At 44.2% G+C, this 20,903-nt stretch overlaps 1 protein-coding gene across 1 annotated transcript in view; it reads left to right on the top strand.

The window, feature by feature from the left end:
- Positions 1 to 20,615, top strand: part of UBAP1 (ubiquitin associated protein 1) — a 33,425-nt gene extending 12,810 nt beyond the window's left edge. The window contains exons 2-8 of the mRNA XM_084278742.1: positions 4,294 to 4,334; positions 8,682 to 8,806; positions 11,220 to 12,125; positions 15,484 to 15,519; positions 15,943 to 16,140; positions 17,574 to 17,675; positions 19,428 to 20,615. Of these exons, the coding sequence (XP_084134868.1) occupies positions 4,301 to 4,334; positions 8,682 to 8,806; positions 11,220 to 12,125; positions 15,484 to 15,519; positions 15,943 to 16,140; positions 17,574 to 17,675; positions 19,428 to 19,565 (1,539 nt within the window). The 5' untranslated portion in view covers positions 4,294 to 4,300 and the 3' untranslated portion in view covers positions 19,566 to 20,615. The remainder of the gene's footprint in view (positions 1 to 4,293; positions 4,335 to 8,681; positions 8,807 to 11,219; positions 12,126 to 15,483; positions 15,520 to 15,942; positions 16,141 to 17,573; positions 17,676 to 19,427) is intronic.
- The last annotated feature ends 288 nt before the right edge of the window (positions 20,616 to 20,903 follow it).

Below are 20,903 nucleotides of genomic sequence, written 5' to 3'. Positions count from 1 at the left end.
GTTTTTCTGTCTCTGCTTTTCAGAGTGAATGGATGCATCCACAGTTCTGTGTACTTGGACTACACAATGTATATTGGAACAGAAAGCGGATGTTGCAAGATCAGGGCTCTTATCTGAAAATCATAGATGTGCTGATTTCATTGTGGTTAATAACTTGAGGCATTCTGGTTTCCTCTGAACCGTGTATCTGGATCATAGGTGGGACTTTACTTCATAAAATTAATGTGGTCTGAAATCTAGACCCACTGCACCCTAAAGTGAGAGATCAAGAGATGAGCTCAAATTGACTTCAGTTTTCGCTGAGAAAGCTGTTGCAGGTACCTGTAGTGGTAGGATGCTTCCATCTTGACCAGTCAGAGCTCTTCCAGAAGCAAAGTAATGTAGTTCAGGGAATACATGGCAATACTAGTTTAAAAAAACCCCAAACTTCCCAGCAGCTCCCCATGAGTCACTCTTTGTAGTAATCCAAGGTTTTTTTCATCTGATGTTCTCCTTGTTACCTGTCAGCACAGCCAGGCAGCCATTCAGGTTTAACTGGTGTCAGGTTTAATTGGTGACATGCCAGATGGACCGTTGTGGTCATTTCTGTGCTGCCCCTTCAGGCCTTTCCAGCTTGTCATCTATCTCTCTTAGTGCCAGTTGTTTCTGTCATTAGGGTTTTTTCTTACTGTTTCTATTAATGCATCATTGTGGGATTTAGCTGTGGTTGCTTCCCTGTCTCCCCATCCCCTTCCCATCATCACTCTGGGGTCCTCTGCTCTACTGGGCTCTACAATACTTTGTTTCTCTCTGGCAGGTTTTAAGAATATTGCTCTATTGCCTCACTGTTACGAGTGAAAAAATGATTATACAGGCAGGAAGGGAAGACCTCAGGTCAGGTTTTTTGGATGACTGCTGACATTAAACCTGCCTGTAACTTGGAAGTGCTTGTAACCCTGATCTTCCCTTCAGAGAGTTACCTGGAATCAAGAATGAAGGAGTGGGTCTGAAGAGGCCTATGTTTGTAGAAGAGAGCTTGTAGATGGTTGTAGAAAAACATTGCAGTACTGTGCAAGTTAGTTGTTTCCCCAGCCCAGGGTAGGCATCGAAAAGTTCTATGTGCAGTAATGTCCTTTTTCAACTTAACATGTGCAGTAAAGCATTGTGCCAAAATTTGTTCCCCCTTGCCCCCATCTATGTTCACACAGATGCCTCTCAGCCTCCTGTTCTGGAGTCCGGGCATCAAATGCAACCATAACAGGGGTGCAGTCACTCGTTAACTGATTTGGGGTAAGGCTTTGTTTGGGAGCAAGTCTTTTAAATTTCTCAAAGAAGCAAGCAGACATTTATTGCACAGTGTAATGGCTCTGAGTAAGCAAACACGGTTCAGATAATGCCCAGAAGCATAGTAGCAACATCAGTAACCTTCTAACTGGCTGCAAGTATTTATTTTTTTTTTCTCTCCTGCCAGCAGAACAGAACATCATCAAGATGCTTGTAACCGTGGTCCCTGAAGAGCTTATCAAATCCAATTAGTCATAAAACACTATTTTAATCAAACCCTGTTTGGGAAGGAGGTGATGAAATGTTGCTGGCAGACCGTTGTAGTGTTAACCGTGTGCGGTGCGTTACAATTATGTTTGCTGACAGTGCCTTCTGCAGCAATGGTGTCTTAGTAAGTCCACACTCACAGTGCATCAGAAAGAGCTGGTGTGATATACACTGAAGTGCTACCTGAATCTCAAGTGTGACTGTCTCTGGAAATGGTCCATTTCATTATTAGCTTGCTATTGATGTGTCTTAGCTAGTTCTGTAGTTAAATTAAGGTGTTGTATATGGCAGAGACTATGCTGATGCCTGGTCTACACTGGGATTTTCCTACAGGATTGCCAGCAAAAGCAAGAAACTTGTTGCTTATGTGGGGTATTTTCATACTGAGGACCAACACATCCATGGCTTTATGCAGCTCCAGATGGATGTATCACTGCAACGCTCCCTGGATGCCAGATGCATACATCTTTGGTTCTGTGGGATTGGTACACATCTCTACTGATGTCCCTGGAACAGTGTCACAGTAACCTAGTGTTCAGCTATCCCAGATCAGTGTTTGAGATGGTAAACTTTAATATGTCCCTGCAATGGCCAGCTGGAGAGGGGATATAAATTATCATTCGAAAAATTATGTGTTTGAATTTTCTTTTCAATGTCTTTTTATGTAGGTACAGTCAGGAGTAAGCTGCACCTGGTGAGTGAGGTAGATGATATAAACTGGATTGGCTGCAGATAACTAGTGCTGCATTGAAAAAACTTCAGAAAAGGAGCGCTTACTTTTCAGTCTGAGGTAGTAACTAGAAGAAAGGTGAACTCAGAGAAGGTAAAGGAAGTGTATGGAGGGCTTGTCTGTAGTTCAGCCCCACTGTAGTAGTAGCAGATGATGGGCAGCCGTGGCACATGCTTGCAGGTGGTGCCTCACAGACTCTGGTGACGTGCAAAGGATTGGTGAGGTATGTGTAGGCAGTGTGATTTCACCTGTGGCCTGGCTCTTTCAATAATAATAAGTGGAGTTGGTATCTTAATTGCTACTCTCATACAGAAGAACTAGCAATGGAGCAGTGTGATCCAGGTCTGAAGCGTGTGGCCTATTTTATGTGCTGTAGTTTGCAGTCTGGTCTCCTCCTGTGTGGTACTGGGACCAGTAACTTCCATTAAGCCCTAGTAGCTGACATGCAACTGTACCAGGTGGTCTTGTGGCTTAGCCATTCACAGCCTTCTCAAGATAGCAGGCTCACTTTTTCTTTGCTTCTGAGGGGCAGTTGCCAACTAGTGCCAAAACCAATTCTCTGGTGTAGTGGAGTGGGTTTGGAAGTAACATCAGTGTTGAGATGGTGAGATATACTGGGAACTTGACAAAAGTCAAGCACAGTGACGCGTGGCTCTTATGTACAAGGTGTACCTGCAATTGCTGAGGATGACTCACTTCCTTATAGTCTAGTGACATGTTTCATGCAGTGTTTCATGGAGTTTTATTGCACCCAGGTAGTCTTTGTACAGGTTTGGCTTTAGCCATGTGTTCAATTCCCGTTAGCCACTTGGGTTGGTTCACCTCTTGATTTCAACATAATGTTGAAAAGAACCTTTGCACAGGAAAAGGTACTTTCCTAAAGTATTTGAAACTGGCTCTTCTTGACACCAGTCATGTCAGCAGCTGCCAGGAGGAATAGTTAAGCTGTCTGACTAATCCTCACCTTATGACACCCTTCCTTCAAGGTAACATTTGCAGTTGGAATCTGCAATGGAAACAGTAAGGTTAACAGTAAGACCTTGGTTGAGGAGTGGTGAGGATGAACATTAGATCTTCTCCAAGTTGTGGTTTGAGCACTGCCTGCTGCTGAGGGAGGCTGCACCAGGTAACTTGATGGTTTTGAAGAATGGCTGTTGGGCATTTCCTACTGTGAGCTTGGGGACTTCAGAAACAAAAGGAAACTGATGCACAGAATGTCAAATCCAGTTATTTCAAGAATTATGTGGTGTCTGGAGATAGACTGTGATGTACTTCTAGCAAAAAAACCTTTTATGTTATTGAACACACTGTTTGCATTGTGGGGCAGGTTTTAGGTGACCACTAATTAGCTAGTTGAACAGCTCTTCTCAGGACAGGCCAGCTCTGTGTTAACAGCAGGTTAGGCCCTTCTGTGTTTAACATCCTGACCTGTAGGATTTTCATCCAAATCTTGAAAGCTGTTAGTAGAAGTCTGTGGGCAATGGATGAGGAGTATTGTTAGCATTGTTTTCTTGTGTGTAGCAAAATACCTTTCCGATGGTACCACCTATTATATACCTGTACCATTACCCAGTGTGTCCAGACAAGTACCACGTTGTCTGACTGTGTGCCCAGTGTGATAGTATCCCTTTTTAGAGCAGCAGGGATTAAACAGAAGAGGATCAGTGTGGTATTCCTAGTCAGAAGGGCTGTTTTTAATGCCAAGGGAGGCAGGGTGTGCTCCATGGGACTGGGATAGAGCAACATCTTGAGCACTGTTGAACTCTGCCTTCCTGATCAGCATGGCTTGTTCTTGGCTGTTTTTATCTTTTCATTTTCTTCTTCGTTTTGCTATTTAGATTGTGAGATACTGGGCTAAGTTGTCTGCTAAGTCATTCTGGAAGGCTATAAACTAAGTTGGCCTGTCTGTCTTGGGAACAGGATAAACTGCAACATGTCCCATCATCTAGAGATAAGGATCTGTAGAACTGCAAAGACTTATGTTATGTTATATGTACAAAGTTTATTAAAGCTGTTTTAAAAATATTTTCCAGGTTCTAAATGGCTTCTAAGAAGTTGGGATCAGACTCTCATGGTAAGTGAAATTTGCCATCTTTGTCTTTTCAGCAGGATAAATCCTACTATTACATCTGACTAATGTCCCAGCCTTGACAGTCCACGGAGACTAATCTGTTTAGCCTCTGTTTTTTGTCAGGAATGAAGTCCCTTGGCTTCCTTCTTGCATAGTTGCTTGCTGATTGCCTGTTCTCTGATCAAGCTGAAATTCAGCCTGTGCCTGTTCCCTGCTCCTTTAGGGCAGAGTAGTACCTTTCCCTTTCCCCTTCTGAATCAAATCTGAACTGCAGTTGTGAGACTGATCTGATGTTTGCTGAAGTGCACACTGGGTTTGCTCCTTTTTGTGGGGGTCATGTGAGAAGTTGGATTTAAAGTGAAGCTTTTAATAGATAATTGAGTTACACTTGCTTTTTGCTCAGCAGTGGATTATTTTTTTTCCTAAATTGGATTAATCCAGTTCAGCAGGCAAGTGAAGAAGAGAATATCTTCCACATTTGAAATGCATGGTGTCATGCAAAGGATTGTTATTCTAAAAACTATTTGCCCATGTATGTGCATATCTTTTAGATAGCTGCCAGCTCTTCAGCAGTTGCTCTTCTGTCAGTGAGTGGTCTCCACAAACATTTGTCTTTTGAGTCTCTTTTTGCTTCTCTCTTCTCCTTCCTAAACCAGACTAGCTCCAAGCAGTGTCTTTACTAGAGTTCAACCTTTCTTAAATATTTCTCAAAGCAGTGTTGTGTAGTGGAACCTGCTTCTGCCTTCAAAATAACAAAACCAAAACAAATGGTGCTGTGAACAGGCTGGTTTTATGTACCTTCTGTTCCTAATAATACCAACAACACCCTTACAGCACTGTTTCTGAGGAGTAGTGGAACAATTCCCTTGGCTTCTTATGTCTTAAAAAAATCACTGTGGCAATCAATTCAGCCTTCTCCAGGGTTGTTAGGAATTAATTCCTCTAAGTCAACTTTGCCTTACTGTAAAGCATCTAGCCCCACAGCTACCTTCAGGTCAGTGTCTCTGGCAGGCTGGTGTAATTGGTCAACATAAATGATGCATCTCTTGTACTTACTGTTGAGCTTCTTATTGGGGTTAGAGGGCTGTTGTTGAGTCACAGAATGGTTGAGGTTGAGGGGAGTGTCTGCAGATCATCACATACAAACTGCCTGATCAAGCAAAGCCACCTAGAGCAGGTTACTCAGGACCCTGTTCAGCTGGAAACGAAGATGGGAATGTAGGTATGGATGGAGAGAAAGGAACACTTTTCCTGTCTTGAAGGGTATTCTTAGCATACATCTGCAGCTGTGCCTAAGCTCATAACTTCAAATGCTCTCCTGTCCTTTGAATATTGGAAGTGCAAGCTTAAGTTCTAGTGGCATCTAGAAATGCAGTTCATCTGGTGTGCAAAACCATGAGTTACTACAACAGCAGTATTAATGCACTGTGTTTGGTATGACACCATCACTATATGACTTGAAAGCTTTTAACTCCAATTTCTTAAAACTATGTAAACATGACTTGTGTTACCACAAAATCAAAGCTCCACTTGGTTTCACACTGTTCCACACTCATAACGGGTAACTGGATTTTTCTGAGAAGTCTCCGTTTTGCTGCCAGGCTGGAAAACACCTCTGTGAGATGGTTGATTTCTGCAGTATGCTGAAGGGCAGGGAAATCTTACTCCTGTAGTAGACCCTTGGGCCAGGAGTATCATATAGTGCACTGTGTCAGAGATCAGCCTGACAGATAGATACAGTAGAGCTTTGTCAGTATGCTTCTAGCTGCTAAAAGGATGAAGTGGCTAACAGCCATATTAAATAACAGTTCAAATGAGTCTTTAATTGCTTCTCTTGTGCACATGACTTGAATCAGTGGCTCTCATAGCACTTTGTATGTGCAGGTTTTGCTTATTGCTTTAGAATTCACTGTTTGAAACAACTTGCACCCTTACCAGTCAGTGTGTTCAGGCAGAAGGTTCATTTATTCACAAAAAGGAAAAGATTCTTGGCTTTCTGGATCAGATTTTAACTTTGCTATACTAGTATAGTTCTGATCGGGCTGGAGCAAAGTGAATGCTATGTGTATCAGCATTTTGGCTCAAAGACTTTTTATTATCAAAGTCTTAACACATTTGGTGTGTTTCTTAACATGTGCTCGTAGGTTTTATAGCAGAGTTGTGTTCAAGATAAGGTCATAGCAGCGATCATTAAAAATCAGTTTACTGGGAAGAAATTAGAAGGGCTTTATTCTTTAGTTTCTGAGGTTGAACTGGCAGCTGTCAACATAATCCATCTAGTCTAGGTGCGTATAACTTTTTTACTGCACTAAAACAAGTGTTGCCTTGTAAATACCACAAGGTGTACTTGTACCCTCTGTGGCTAGTGTGTATTTCAGGCAAAGGTGGCAGTTGTGCAAGGGGAGGTGTCGACCATCTAGTGTGTCAGTAGGTCTAATAAGGCAAATATTTGCATATGGAGGAATTTGAGCTGTGAGATGGGTGCAGAGAGGTAATCCTGCTTTGCTTGGATCATCCTGCTCAGAGGAGGGCTTGTGTCGATGGCACTAAACAGGGCACAACAGCAGCAGTCATGCCAGATTCTCAACAGTCAGGAGATCTGCTTGGCTGACTTGCCCCATGACTTAACACTCTCAGTGCAAAGGCTGCCACAGTTGCTCTTTCTGCATAAGCAAACACTTGGGCATATCCACCTTCTCAAATTGCCAGCTCAAATACTACTTGGATGTCATGTTGCAATTAGTGGTGGTGGTGGACAGTGAGGTGCCATTTGGATGCTGTGCTGTGTAATGCTTGAATCTGTGCCTCTTGCTAAGGACCAGTGAAATTACTGCTGTAATTACTGCTATATTCTGCCTGGAGCTTTTATCTTTTTTTTTTCTTTCTTTCTTCCTTTTTTTTTTCTTTTTTCCTTTTTTTGTCCTGGTGGTGCAGGTGGATGTAGGTTATTCAGTCTCATGGTTTCAAAGCTGGAGGAAATACCATCTGCGTCCTAACAGGACCCTGGGACCAGCCAGTGTGGTGCATAGTATGAGAGCTCAAGTGATGACAGTACATGAACAATTAACTCCAAATTAGCAGGATGTTCCTGTTTTCAAAAGCTGCTCATCTGTTTTGAGCCTGTGGCTGCCTTGTTGTAGATGAGTCAACAGTGAAGGAACACAAACAGTACTTAAATTGTCATCTCAGTATGAGTACTGGTCAAATAAAAATGGCAAGCCACAGCTCACTGAGCAAGAGGTTAGTCACTGAAGGCTATCTTAGATGTTGCCATTAATGTCTTTTTGATCCACAAAAGTGAAGTTACAGGTGAGTGCTGGAGGAGCACTTCAGATTGTTTTAAACAGCTGGAAATCTTGCCTGTAACTTCAAAAGCTCAGACCAGTGAGTGATCCTAGAGACCCTTCTCAGTTAATTGAGAAACTGAGTACATTTTACATCGTGGGCTTTCTAATGTCTTCACAGCTGCTCAAGGGAAGCAAACCTATAGTCTGGCTTCTCGGAGGCAGTTGAGCTCTAAGTGGTTCTGCCTCACGAGTTTGCAGGATGCCTGAAATGTGTCACCCTGAAAACACTATACACGAGTAAGTGATGGATAGAAAGGACAGGTGGAGGACCATGAGACAGGTCTGAGGCTTCTCAGAGCGATCACAAATCAGACAGCTGATTAAGTTAGATTGCCTGATTTCAGAAATCAGCAGTGCAATGCTAAACAGCCTCGAGATATTTCACTGTGTTTTGTTTGAAGTGGAGTGTCTTAGACTTCGGGTCACTGTGCCCCTGTAACCGCTTCTGTCCCAATGTTACTTCTTACTTGTGTGCCAAAACCTGTATTTTAGTTTGTCTGAGCTGCTTGAAAGCTGGGCTGTTTTAAAGCCTGTTTTGAATATGACAAAAACTGAGGAATCTTTTTATAAAGATCTAACAGCTTCCAGTTGGAAGCTTCAGCTTTCAGTAGGCATAGTCCTGTGAAAAGAGAAGCTAAGATGTTGGGTATGTTGACTTCAAAAATCTGTTAAATTGTTGGGTTGTGATGTTGTGAAGTTGTTTGTGTGTTTTGGGTTGGGGGGAAAGGGGGAGGAGCTGGGTTTTCTTTGGGCTTTTTTTTAAACAGTTGGTAGCCAGAATATTAAAAAAACAAAACTACAAGATCAAACCCAAACACCACAACCAAGACAATTATGTCTAAATAGATTTAACGTGTTTCTTATCAAGTAACTTCCTTTGTATTAAATCACCTGGTGTAGTTGGGGCAGCAGAGGTAAAATAGCTCCCAAATTCAGAAGCATCTTAATCAAGTGTACTAAACTGATACAGGTTTTTTGATACAATTTCTGCTTTTGATCGTAGGGCCTTTCAGTTATCTCGATGATGTCCCGTTTAAGATAGGAGACAAGTTCAAAACCCCAGCAAAAGTTGGATTACCCATTGGTTTCTGCCTGCCTGATTCTTCCCAGCTTGTCAGGGAAGCCCAGGTAAGTTATGTGTTCTGCCTTTCATCTCTCTTTCCCCCTCATCCCTGCATCCCCCTGTGTAAGTACTCAAAGCTTGCATACCTGTTTGGCTCAAGTGTTGGTGATGTTGGCTCTGTAGTGTCATTTTGTATGCCAGCAAGCAGTTGCAGAAGATCTGTTAGATTGTACAGAAAGATAAAGATGTGATAGGCCATGCAAAAGGCTTCTAATTCTCACTTCAAAAAACCCAATGCTGTTTCTACTGAAGATACTGTGAAGTAGTGTATCTACTTCAAAAAAGCACAGTGGTTTTTGTGTAATAGTTAGAGGTCTAAATGTTACCCTGACTAAATTTTAATAGCGTTTTTAAGAGGAAAAATGCTAAGCAACTTTACACCCATGCCATGGTGTACTTGCAGAATCTTGTTTGAGGGTAACAAGGTTTTTTATGACCATATTTTGTGGGTTCTTAGAACAATGGGATGAAGAAATAAATTTCCAGTTCTTTTGTGCCGCTCTCAGTGGGAATTCTTTTCCAGCTGCAGTACAAACAGGTTAGAGCTTGGTATGGATGGCTTCCAGGTCTTTGAGGAACACATCTCTCTTACCAGGAACTCTAAGTAGCATGAAATCAATTTGTTTAGTGTAGCTGTTGAAAATCTAATATTCAAATGCATGTTGTGATACAGGAAATCTGATTGAACTATATTTTCTTATTTGGGTTCATGATTTTCCTGGGTTGATCCAAACTGATGGTCATTTTCCCTGCAGCTGTTACAGACTGCTGTAGATGGTTCTACTTTTTTCCTTTTTATTTTTTATTCCTTCTCCTGAAGCCCATCCACCCAAGAGAAGAATATCTGAATTACCCTACATCATGGCTTCTTCATTATGACCATTAAATGATGACTTGATTGTCCTAATTTACGTATTTCCACCCAGTCAAGCTGGTGTGAGAAAGACAAAGTAGACCTATTGCTGACTTGCATGGTAACAGGTGACTGTGTAGACTGCCTCTTGCATACAATTTGACTATTTTACAACTGTAGTGAGAGCAACTAAAAAAAAAGTGCAGAGAAGCAAAATTGTCCAAAACCATATATTTTTATATAAATACACCAATTTTTAAAATACAAACCAAACATGACTTTGGTCAGTTTTGGCCTTCTATCTGACGACAGACACAAAAACCCTGTGATAACTGTGCTCAGATAGCAAAGGATGTGTAATGAGTCATGCTCAGCACTTCTGCCAGAGAGCTGTTCTTCAGAGTCACCTTGCTGATAAACTATCACACCTCTTGGAGTCTTGGAGCTAAGGGAAGGGAAGACTTGCATGTTTGGGACAAAAAGCCTCCAGAATGGGATGTGACACAACACCTGGCAAATCCCAGAAGAGCCTAGTAGAGGTCTAACCAGCCTTACTAGCTTGCTGCTCTTTAGAGAGAGGAATTTGTACAACTCAGCAGTCCCAGGACAAGAGGACTCCTGTTTGGATACGTGCTATAATCCTGGCAAGGATAGTTTATGACTTCATCTCTTGGTGACACCCTAGATGCAGCTTGTAGGTTGTTTTCTCTCAACATATTGTGGTTATTTAAGGAGCATTTGAGGCTTCTCATTCTTTATATAATATTAGAGCTTTAAGTAGATTTAGTCTGGAATTTTGTCCTCTCAACCAAGTCTCTTTGGGGGCCTGTAAACTGGTCTGAACAGCTTACAAATGCCTTCCTGTGCTAACCTGGCCCTGAAGGAGCTGATGTTAAATGAGGAAAGTTTGTGGGATCCTGTGATGCCAGTAACTGCAGTACAGGCTCTCCCACTGCAGGCAGTTGTCATCATTGGTGTAGCCAGCCCTTTGGCTGGTGAGCCGTTGGCACTGGGATAAGAATACTAATGCCTCTTAAAGCAGCAGGTGTAGAACAGAGTTCCTTCAGAGCCTTTTAGTGAGAACTGAGTAATAATGTTATTGGTCTTCAGATGCAAAAATACATTGCCATAGTCTTGAATAACTTGTGTTTGGGGGAGTAGTTTGGTGTTGCCAGGTGTTGGGTATGATTGTCCAGCTAATACCACATTAAACTTTCCTTTGCCACATCTGTTGTTGGGGGGTGTTAGGTGGGTGGAGCGGGTAGGAAGGCTGTAAAACCTGGGGATGATCAGTAGCTCTAAAGCAAAACTAAATCTGTGAAGGAGGCAAAATATTCTGATCCAGACTATAGCTAGGTTTTGCTGCTAGAAGCAAAATTAATTAATTCTGGTGTCTTTCAGCTTCACCAGTCTGTACGCTGCAAGAGGCACTAGGGAAAAATTTATGCCTGTCTGTGGTAATTCATGTGGCTCCTACTCTGTGTTACTTACGTTGCTGTTGTAAGGATCATAGCCACTACTTCTAACTTATGGTTTTTTCTCCTCTCCTCTCTACCCCTGGCCAGTATGACTTCTCACTGGAAAAGAAAACAATCAAGTGGGCTGAAGATATCAACAAAATTCAAGCTGCCCAGAGGGAAGCTGAACGCAAGGCAGAAGCCCTAGCAAGTTCAAAAGCAGCTCCAGAGGACAGCAACAAAATGGGGTTCTCAGAGGGACCTTGCCCTGAGGCCATGCCTCCTCCTATTAACCCCATCCTTGCCAGCCTGCAGCACAACAACATCCTTACTCCCACGCCAGCCAACAGCAGTGCTGTGAAGCAGAAGGTTCTTAGTCCGCCACGTAAAAAAACAGATTTTAACCCAGCTGATTTTGAATGTGAAGAAGACCCATTTGACAAACTGGAATTAAAAACTATTGATGATAAGGAGGAATTAAAGAATATTCTTGAGATTCATGTTGGTACTACCGGGCCGATTGTTGCCCAGCTGTTAGATAATACTTTGCCCAAAGGAGGGTCGGAGTCCGTATTGCAAGAGGAGGAAGTTCTGGCGTCCATAGAAAGGGCCACGTTGGACTTCAAGCCCCTTCACAAACCCAATGGCTTTATCACCTTACCGCAGCTGGGAAACTGTGAAAAGATGTCCTTGTCTTCTAAAGTGTCCCTGTCCCCTATCACTTCAGTGAGCAATATCAAATCCCTCTCCTTTCCTAAACTTGACTCTGATGAGACCGATCAAAAGCCGTCAAAGCTCACGAGCACTTTCCACAGCACTACCTGTCTCCGCAACGGCACTTTGCTCAGCTCTTTGCAGGCCTGTGCTCAGAGTAAAGCTAGTGAACTGAATGGACATCATATGGTTGGCCTTGAAGACAGTGGCATGGAGACATCAACGTTATCCTCTTCATTCAGGCTGCCTTCCCTGGCTGTGTCGACAGAAGAAGAATCATCTCAAAGCACAGCAACCACGGTAAACATGCGGTGGATTAAAATTGGGGCTGCTGTGGAGATGTAGAGGTGCAGAGGCAAATGTTGCTTCTAAAATGGCTTGTGGCTTTGGTAGTAGTTTTATTTAATGGGAGCGATGTGTAGATCCTCCTCACTTACATGGCAAGCTGATCAATCCAGCAGGTGTTTGTGCTGGTAGTTCTGAACCTCAGAAACTCTGCAGGTTTCCTCAAAATCTGGTGGTTTTAGACAAAATCTGGGGATTTTTTACTTCCAGCTTTTCAGCTCTTGGTGTTGTACTTGCACAACTTTGAGCTAAGCAAAACTGAAGCAATAAACTGAATTCTTTGTATGGTTCTGCTTTCTGTCTTATCCAACTGAGATATATCAGATTCTGCAGTACTATTAGCTTTTTAATTAAATCTCTTCTAAATTTTCTTAGTTTGTTTATTTGCTGGAAATAAAGGGAAATACAAGCTTTTCAAGGAATAGAAGCAGTAACAGATTAAAAAGCACAGATGTGCTGTGTCATTCAGGAAGGATTAAAGTGGCTGCAGTTGACCTGCAGTGAAGGAAATGTGTTTCTAAATTATTCTTTTTTATGCTTGAGACCCTTTTAAAATCTTAACCTTTAAAAGGTTGAAAATTACGGTACTCTGCAGTCTTGTATTTATCCTCCTGCTTGGCAAGGAGGGTGGAAGGATTGCTTTGTGTGTACCAAAAGCAGGCTTGAAGATCCTCTCAGGTTGCTGAGGTTACAGTTTGTTGCTGTACAGCTCGGAGATAAAGTTTGATGCTTTGTTTCCCCGGGCTTGTAGCAAGATCAAAAGTTACTATGGGGACACCTAACTTCACACCATCTGTTGTCTCCCTCTCTTTGTATCCTCATATGTAGCTCAGAGGTGAAACCTCCAAGTATGACATAAGGCACATATTTAGGGATTAACATGGAAGATCATTTGCCCACAGATGGATGGAATGCCTATAGATGGATGGGCATTCAGATGGCCAAATTTTCACTCTAACTATTTAAATCTCTGTTGGATTATTAAAAGGCCAAGAGGGAGTTACTAACAGAGTTTATGCTTTATCAGTGATTTGGACCAAATGTTTTTGGACAGAAATAAGCTTGTGTTTTCCCTGAGGCTCCACTATTCTGTCCCTGGTGTTCCTCTCTCCTCTGAGTGTTGTTTTTTTCTGAAGCGCACTGGTTTACTTTTTGCAGCATTGGCAAAGGGAGATATGACTGGTGAAGGCAGGTTGGAGTTAAACAAAGCTGGTCAGAGACCTGATTAGCATGATGCACAGTTACTGGTCACAGGAGGATGGGGCTCTCACCGTGGGCCATTTAGGGCTGCAGCAGTGTGGTGTGTGCTGGCACAGCTGCAGGCAGGGCTCCCAGATTCAGTACAAAGTCCCTAAAGTAAGCACAGCGTGGGAGGGTCTTGAAATGCATCTTTGAGATGTAAGTGAGAGCAGTTGCTGAGTAACCGGGCCTGGCTTTGTCCCCTGCAGATCCTGTGTTTCTCTCCTCTGTTGGAAGTCACTGACCACAAGCAGGGGTGCTGTGTAGATGGAGGAGGCATTAGTTTTTTCCAGGCTCTTGAAACTCTAGTGTCAGAAGCAGTTTTGGATTTCCTGGCTACAGCACCAGTAACAAAGTATCATCCTTAAGTTTAATAACTACCTGATTTCAGGTGTACTCCAGAAACCCATTTCAGTGTAACCCCTACTCTAGTGCTTTTTGCAGTGGCCAGAATGCCTGGAGGGGGTATGTGTGAAGAGCTTTGAATCTCTTCCCCATGAGGGAAAGTTCTTGAGTAGACCAGTCCCTTAGCCTGAACATGATTTCTCAGGCTTTGTTTCCTAGAAGAGAAAATGCCACCCTTGAGGTACTACCCAAAAGTGGGGTCGTTACCCAGTGTGCAGGAGACACCACACACACAGAGCAGAGGCGCTGGATTTTCTCCTGCCTGGGCAGAGCTGGGTGCTGGGTGGTAATTCGGCACAGCCAGCGCGCTGCACGCAGAACCTGCAACACACTTATCTTGTCCTTTAATTTTCCACAGTCCTTTGATTGGGTGGGTGGTTGCAAACTCCCCCTGCCACTCTTACCTTTCCCCAGTCACTGCTGATTTTTGGTGACTTCAGGCCTCCCTGGCAATGCCCCAGCTCTCAAGCACCTTCTGGGGTAGGAGGTTTTCTGTTTATCAGCCTTTTTCAGCTGCTCTTATCAGTCCTTCAAAGGTACAGTCGTGAGAAAACCAAAGTAGTACATTTAACCCTAAATAAAGTGTCTGACCACTGACCCAAACACATTTCTGTCCTTATAAAGTGGAAAATTCTACTTTATAGCTATCAGGAGTGAAAGTGCATAGGTCAGAAATACAGAGCAAAACCTCCTTGGTGGCAATTTGGGATTGTCTTGGGGGGGTCCATTGGGGGGGGCGGATTTTTTTTATAGTGGGATTTTGTTTCATTTTGGGTTTTTTTTTTTTTAAATATGTAGTATTTCGGCAAATTCCAGTAGATTTTCTCCAAACTGTTTTTTTTATATTTCTGTAAACACTTTGTTGTTTAGTTTAGGCCCAAAGGTGGCCTTTCCAAGAGAACTGGGCAATCTTTCTAGCAACTTATGTTTGCATAATCACATAATGACAGTGGCTGGAAGGGACCTCTGGAAATCATCTAGTCCAGCCCCCCTGCCAGAGCAGGATCACCTACAGCAGGTTGTACAGGACAATGTCCAGGAGGGTTTTGAATGTCTCCAGAGAAGGAGACTTCACAGCCTCTCTGGGCAGCCTGTTCCAGCACTCTGTCACCTTCAGAGTGAAGAAGTTCCTCCTCATGTTTAGGTGGAACTTTCTGTATTCAAGTTTATCCCCACTGCCTCTTGTCCTGTCACTGGGCACCAGTGAAAAAAGACTGACATACTTGACTGATCAAGTATGTATAAGTATTTATAAGATTCCCCCTTCAGTCTTCTCTAGGCTAAAAAGTCCCAAGTCCACATGGCACTGGATCAGGAGCTGAACAGGAGCCAGCTTATTACACTGAGCCTGTATGACCACGTAGCTGTTAGTGACAGAATGAACGAGCTTACAGTTACAGGCAGGGACACAGCCTTTTATAGATTATTCTTCTATAATCTGTTTGTAGAATGTTGAGAGAAGAACCAGTCCTTGTGATGGCTGTTCTGTAACTGCACACAGCTGCATGATGCCTGCATCTCGCAGGTGGAAGCCTGGTCAGACCACAGGTTTCCCTGGTATGGGAGACTTATTCCCAGATCTCTCCCATGAAATGCTTCTCCCAGGGATGCAGCAAATTCTGCTCACTCATGCATAACACTTATACTTCTCTTGTGTGTTGTCCAACAGGTACATCTAGACTACAAGGAAACAGAAATCCCTGTGGTAAGTCCCCAAATAGCTGTGTGCTTGTGCTGGATTGTATTTCTGAATATCTCCAAAGGTAGTGTTCCTTTGACTGCACAGCATCATAGGTGATGAGTAAACGTGGGGTGAAGGAAGCAATCTCCTTGCTTCCCCTGAGGTACTGGGCTTGGCTGTATCATAAGGACCTTTGCTGTCACAGAGGTTTGGTATGGAAAGGTTCTGGTCCCAACAGGGGGGAAGGGGGTATTGCAGAGATTGTGAGTTGGCCCTTGTTTTGTGGGTGAAAAGAGTATGGTGGGAATAACTTCCTGATGGTAGTCTAGAAAGCACCTCTGATTAATTGTAGGGTATCCTGGTTCTGCACTGGCCAGAAGCAGGATGTGGGGATTCAGGAGTTGGCCATCACCTCAACCTCTGTATTGGGTTTTTTTTTCTGTTTAGGTAACACACCAAAACTTCCCAGTGTCTAAAGTGCCCAATAACACCAGCTGCGACAGGCAGTCGGGTGGCCCTGCTCCGGAGCTACAGCAGGCACTCTCTGCTAGTGAGAGGCAGTGCATAGAGACGGTTGTCAACATGGGCTACTCTCCTGAGAACGTCTTGAAAGCCATGAAGAAGAAGGGGCAGAACATAGACCAGGTAAGAGCTTATGCAACAGGAAATACAGACCTCTGGCTGGATGTTGATTCTGATGAGATACAGCCTTGGGTGCACAGGATGGATAAGGGGAATACTTTTTTTCTACTGGGGGGTTGCAGCCCATAGCTGCTGTGATACTAACTGCCAGAGAAGTTGTCACCTGGCAGTAAGGGCTCCCAAAACCAAAGAAAAGCATCTGCAGATCCTTCTGATGAAAGACTGCTTGAGTCAATGATGCCTGTAGGTGCTGGGTCAGACCTGTGCTGCTCTTGGGATGGGCCTTCAGCTCCATGTGAAGCTGGGAGAGGTACTGGGCCTTCCCAGGAGCCACAGCACTGTCTGAAGCAGGCTTAGCGTGGCTCAACGCCTGTCTTAATGCTGTGTGACAAAAAAGCCTAGCCAAATCCCCTTGTTCTGAGCACAGGGGGGCACAATGCTGATGACTCCTTGTAGAGAGATTGGCCTCTGCAGGCTTAACGACAGCCCTGAAAGGCTCTTGAAAGGCAGCACTGACCGACCTTTTGTGTGCTCTGGTTGTGGTGCTTGCTGCCTCAAACGCTCACTGAAAGCAGGTCACACCACATGAAGTGCTGCGGGGTGAGATGTGGCTCTGGGTCTTGGATCGGCTTCAAACAAACACTCTAAAGCAGGGAGAGCATGACCAGGCTTTCCGTGCCGACCCTGGGCAGGCTGTGTGCTGTGCCAGAAATCACCTGGTGGGACTGTCCCTGTCTGGGGGAGGAGGAGTGTCCCAGTGACTTCTGCCAGTGGTGCTGATCTGCCTGCCCACTACGTAGACATTAAGAGCCATTTAAGCTATGTGCTGGACTGAACTGTGGTATCAAACAGAAAAAACACCCCTTAGGAAGGCAGTTTTAAACTCTGCTATATTTGCAGGCTGTGCTCTTTCACCTTCCTAGCATTACCAATCTGACCTTTCCCAGTACTTCTCAAGGCTGGGGACAGATAAGAAATTTGGCAGCAGCTTCTGGGTGTCTAACCCGGGATTTGTAGCTCGCTCACCAGTGTGCTGAGTTGATCTTAAAAGGCTGACTGCTTTCAGCTTGTGTCAGCTCTTGAGGAAGAGCTGAGAGGAAGCTAAAAGCTGACACATCGTGACTGCTGGACCTGCAGTTTCATTTTTAGGGTTCTGCAGTATAAAAAGCATAGTTAACTTCTGCCTTCTGCTCAGTGATCAGGCAGAGAAGGCTAAAGATAGACTTCTGAGACTGCTTTGACTAGAGATGGGCAGGAGGGCTTGCTGGTTCTCTTAACAGGTTTGTGCATAAAGAAAATACCTCCACTTGGAAGGACTCTATCCCAGTGCCTGGTGAAGCCTGGGTCAGTCATGCTCAGCCCCTCAGAGCCCAGAGATTGTGTTTGACTGCCAGTGCCACTCTGAGAGCTTCAGTTCTTTTCTTCACTGCCCACAGGTTTTGGATTACCTGTTCGCACACGGACAGCTTTGTGAGAAGGGCTTTGATCCACTTCTTGTTGAAGCAGCTTTGGAAATGCATCAGCGTCCAGAGGAAAAGGTGAGGGTTCATTGTGCTAAGGGACAGAGAGGCTGCACTGTGGTGGCTGATGTAACACTGGCTTTCTGGTCATGCTGCCTTGTTTCCAAAAACCTAGTGCCAGGGGACATCCTTGTGGTGATAAAGCAAATATGCCATACATCATTGGGGTTCTTCTGCACAGCTTTATTAGTCTCACTTGCATTTTTATGGGGACAGGATTGTTTTTTTAAAACACTCTGATTCTGGTTGTAAAGATTTGAACCCAGAGTTTTCTTGTGGGTGAGGTGGTTGGTACAGATCAGACACAGCAAGTCCTTCCAAACCCTGCCAGCCTGCCCTGGTCCTGAATTTTCTCCCCTGTACAAATGCATCTGCTTGGCTGCTCAGCAAATTGGGTTATGGCAAACCTGCAAAATGTGGGGTTTAGGATCTCTGGTTCATTGGCTGCTTGATCAGCACCAGAGGTCTGGAGGCAGAAGCACGTAGCCCAGGCAGCAGACAGCGGGATCTGCCAACCTGTAGTGTCCCAAGTGAGAGACAGGGACACTCTCTTAGCCTAGAGAAGAGAAGGCTGTGGGGGGACTCATTGCAGCCTTCCAGTCCCTGAAGGGAGCAGAGAAACAGGAGGGGAATCAGCTTTTTAAAAGGGCAGACAATGGCAGGACAAGGGGGATGGATTGAAGCTGAAGGAGGGAAGGTTTAGATTGGGTATTAGGGGGAAGCTCTTTACAGAGAGTGGTGAGGGGCTGGAAGGGGCTGCGCAGAGAGGTGGATGTCCCGTCCCTGGAGGTGTTCAAGGCCAGGTTGGATGGGGCCCTGGGCAACCTTGTGTAGCTCCAGGCCTGGAGGTTGGTGTCCCTGCCTGTGGCAGGGGGGTTGGAACTGCATGATCCCTGGTGTCCCTTCCAACTCAGACCATTCTATGATTCTAAGTTATATGAAATCTTCAAAGGTGCAGCCCAACCCTCCCCCAGACATTTATATGCCTTCACTGCCTTTCTTGGGCTTAGTGATGAGCTTGCAAACAGAGGGAGAACAGCATCAGGATGGGAGAAGTATGGGAGCTCAAGAAACATGTTTGCTACCAGCTTAACCCCAACATCTTAATCTCAATTGACTGTTTCAACCTGCTTGCTTTGTTTCGGTGTTTGTTTTTAGTTTGTGGGTTTGTTTTTTGTTTTTTTTTTTCTTTCCCCTGGAGTGGAGTAAAGGCCCTGTAAGTGGCAGAGAGTTCACAGAAGTCTGATCAGCTGATCCACTTCTTGTCACTGCATTTCTTTCAGAGCCAAATGAGGATTTGTGGTTGTTGTTGATAGTGTCACACACAGAGTGTCAAACAAGGCTTGTGCTGATCCCCTTAGATCTGAAGAGTTGAGTGATGGCAAGGGCTCCTTTACTGTTCCAAAAGGCAAAGTAACTTAAAAAATAAGAGATGCAGCACAAGCTGCTGGATGGAGGTGCAGGGTGATGTTAATCAGCATTTTTAGTAGCCCAAATTGGGACGGGTTGATAAATTTCCCATAAGAGAGACACCCCTGCAGACTGATGTTTGGTGCCCTTGCTGAAGAGGATTTTGGAAGTGTACGCTGCAGACCCAGAGGGCTGAAGGTGAGGCTCTGGGGGCTCTGGTGTGAGCTGGAACAGGCTGTACTTGGGGAGGAGTTGTCCCCCATGGGGTGTTCAGTCGCTGAAGACAGGCTGCATTCAAAACCAGCAGCAAGTCCTGATCCTCTTTCCTCTTGCCAATAACGGACTGCCTGTGTCTTTCAGATCACAGACCTTCTCCAACTAATGAGTCAATTTAAAGAAATGGGCTTTGAACTAAAAGACATTAAGGAGGTCTTATTATTACATAAGGACCAACACAACGCTTTGGAAGATCTAATGGCCCGTGCAGGAGCCAGCTGAAGACACATTCCTGAGTTCTTGGCGTGCAACAGAGCAGGACCAGCCCCGCCAGCTTCACATCCAGTGTGATTTGCTCTCAGCAGGAAGGAGTCCGGCTTTTCACATCTATGGGAGGGTGACTGAGCAAAACAACCCACGTGCATCACTCCAGCATTTCTCTTTCCACTGGGAGTCAACTTTCTTTCTTAAATTAAAGTTTTTAAGTGTCCTTTCCTAAGTTTCCTTTTTCCAGCTTGGCCACGGAGAGTTTGGACTGCTCAGCCTCTACTGGAATTGTACATAGGTAGAGATGGGAGTGGATTCCCCCTTTCCTGTTGCACTGGAGTTGGACAGTTGGTTCTGGAGCTAGGATGCTTTGGTTCTTTGAAGCTGCTTTTATGGTGTCTGCTTGTAATGAATTACTTGACTGTGTCACAGTCCAGATTAACTGGTTAAATTTGACCTTTAGTGCAATGGAGTTTTGGGGTTTTTTTTTTTAGTTGAAAGTTAGTCCTTAACTTAGTAAAACACTGGTTCAGAAGCTGTTGCTATGCATAAAGAGAGAAGCTGTTCCTCCTTTTTTTCTTTATTTTTACCCTCCCCCCTCCATGCATCCAACACTTCTGCCAGACACGAGTGTCCAAAGCTGAGTGGTGTGTAAGTTCTCTTGAAACAGGTAACCTGTGAACACTACCTGGACTTCCAGCTTGTGTTCGTTCTTGAACCTGAAGGCAGAGAGCTGGGGCTCAGTGTTCTTAATCCCCCCAAGCTTGTAGGATATTTAAGACAATGCCCTGCTAGGAAATCAGTTATCTTTTTCTTTTAAATAATACTCAGTGTGATGCAGTTTTCTTTTAAGCACTTTCTTTAAAACAAATATACTCACTGCATTAGTTCCATTTCTCACACTGCTATAGAATTACATAACAACATCTAGTACTAGAAATCAGGGTTTGGGTTTTTGATAGTTTCAAGTATTATGTTGTACATTGTCCAAGTTCTAAATACATAAAATATCAGCAGTCTCGAGGAATTTTAATTTGCTGAATATTTTGACTCTGCAGAAGAACAACTAATAAAACCCTCATATGTAACTCCCAGTGCCGTGGCTCCCATCTCTCGTGCTCTTTGGCTTCAGCAGAGGCAAAACGTGGTGGCTCTGCCTGCCCCTGGGCACGCGCGAACTCTGGTGTTGGGCAGAGCAACCCGGCGTCTCCAGGCAGGTGGCTGCAGTAGTGGAAGGGGCTGATTTTTTTTTCTTCATGGCTTGTTTCTGTTTTATTGCAAAAAAAAAACAGGTTTAGGGCACCAAACTCCCGTTGGAGCATGGAGTTGGGAGCACTGGATTTCAGGGTGGGA

Source organism: Gallinula chloropus, assembly GCF_964237585.1.
Source record: "Gallinula chloropus genome assembly, chromosome: Z".
NCBI classification, from domain to species: Eukaryota; Metazoa; Chordata; class Aves; order Gruiformes; family Rallidae; genus Gallinula; species Gallinula chloropus.
The sequence above is the reverse complement of the archived record's forward strand: the minus strand, read 5'-3'. Positions and strand labels throughout refer to the sequence as shown.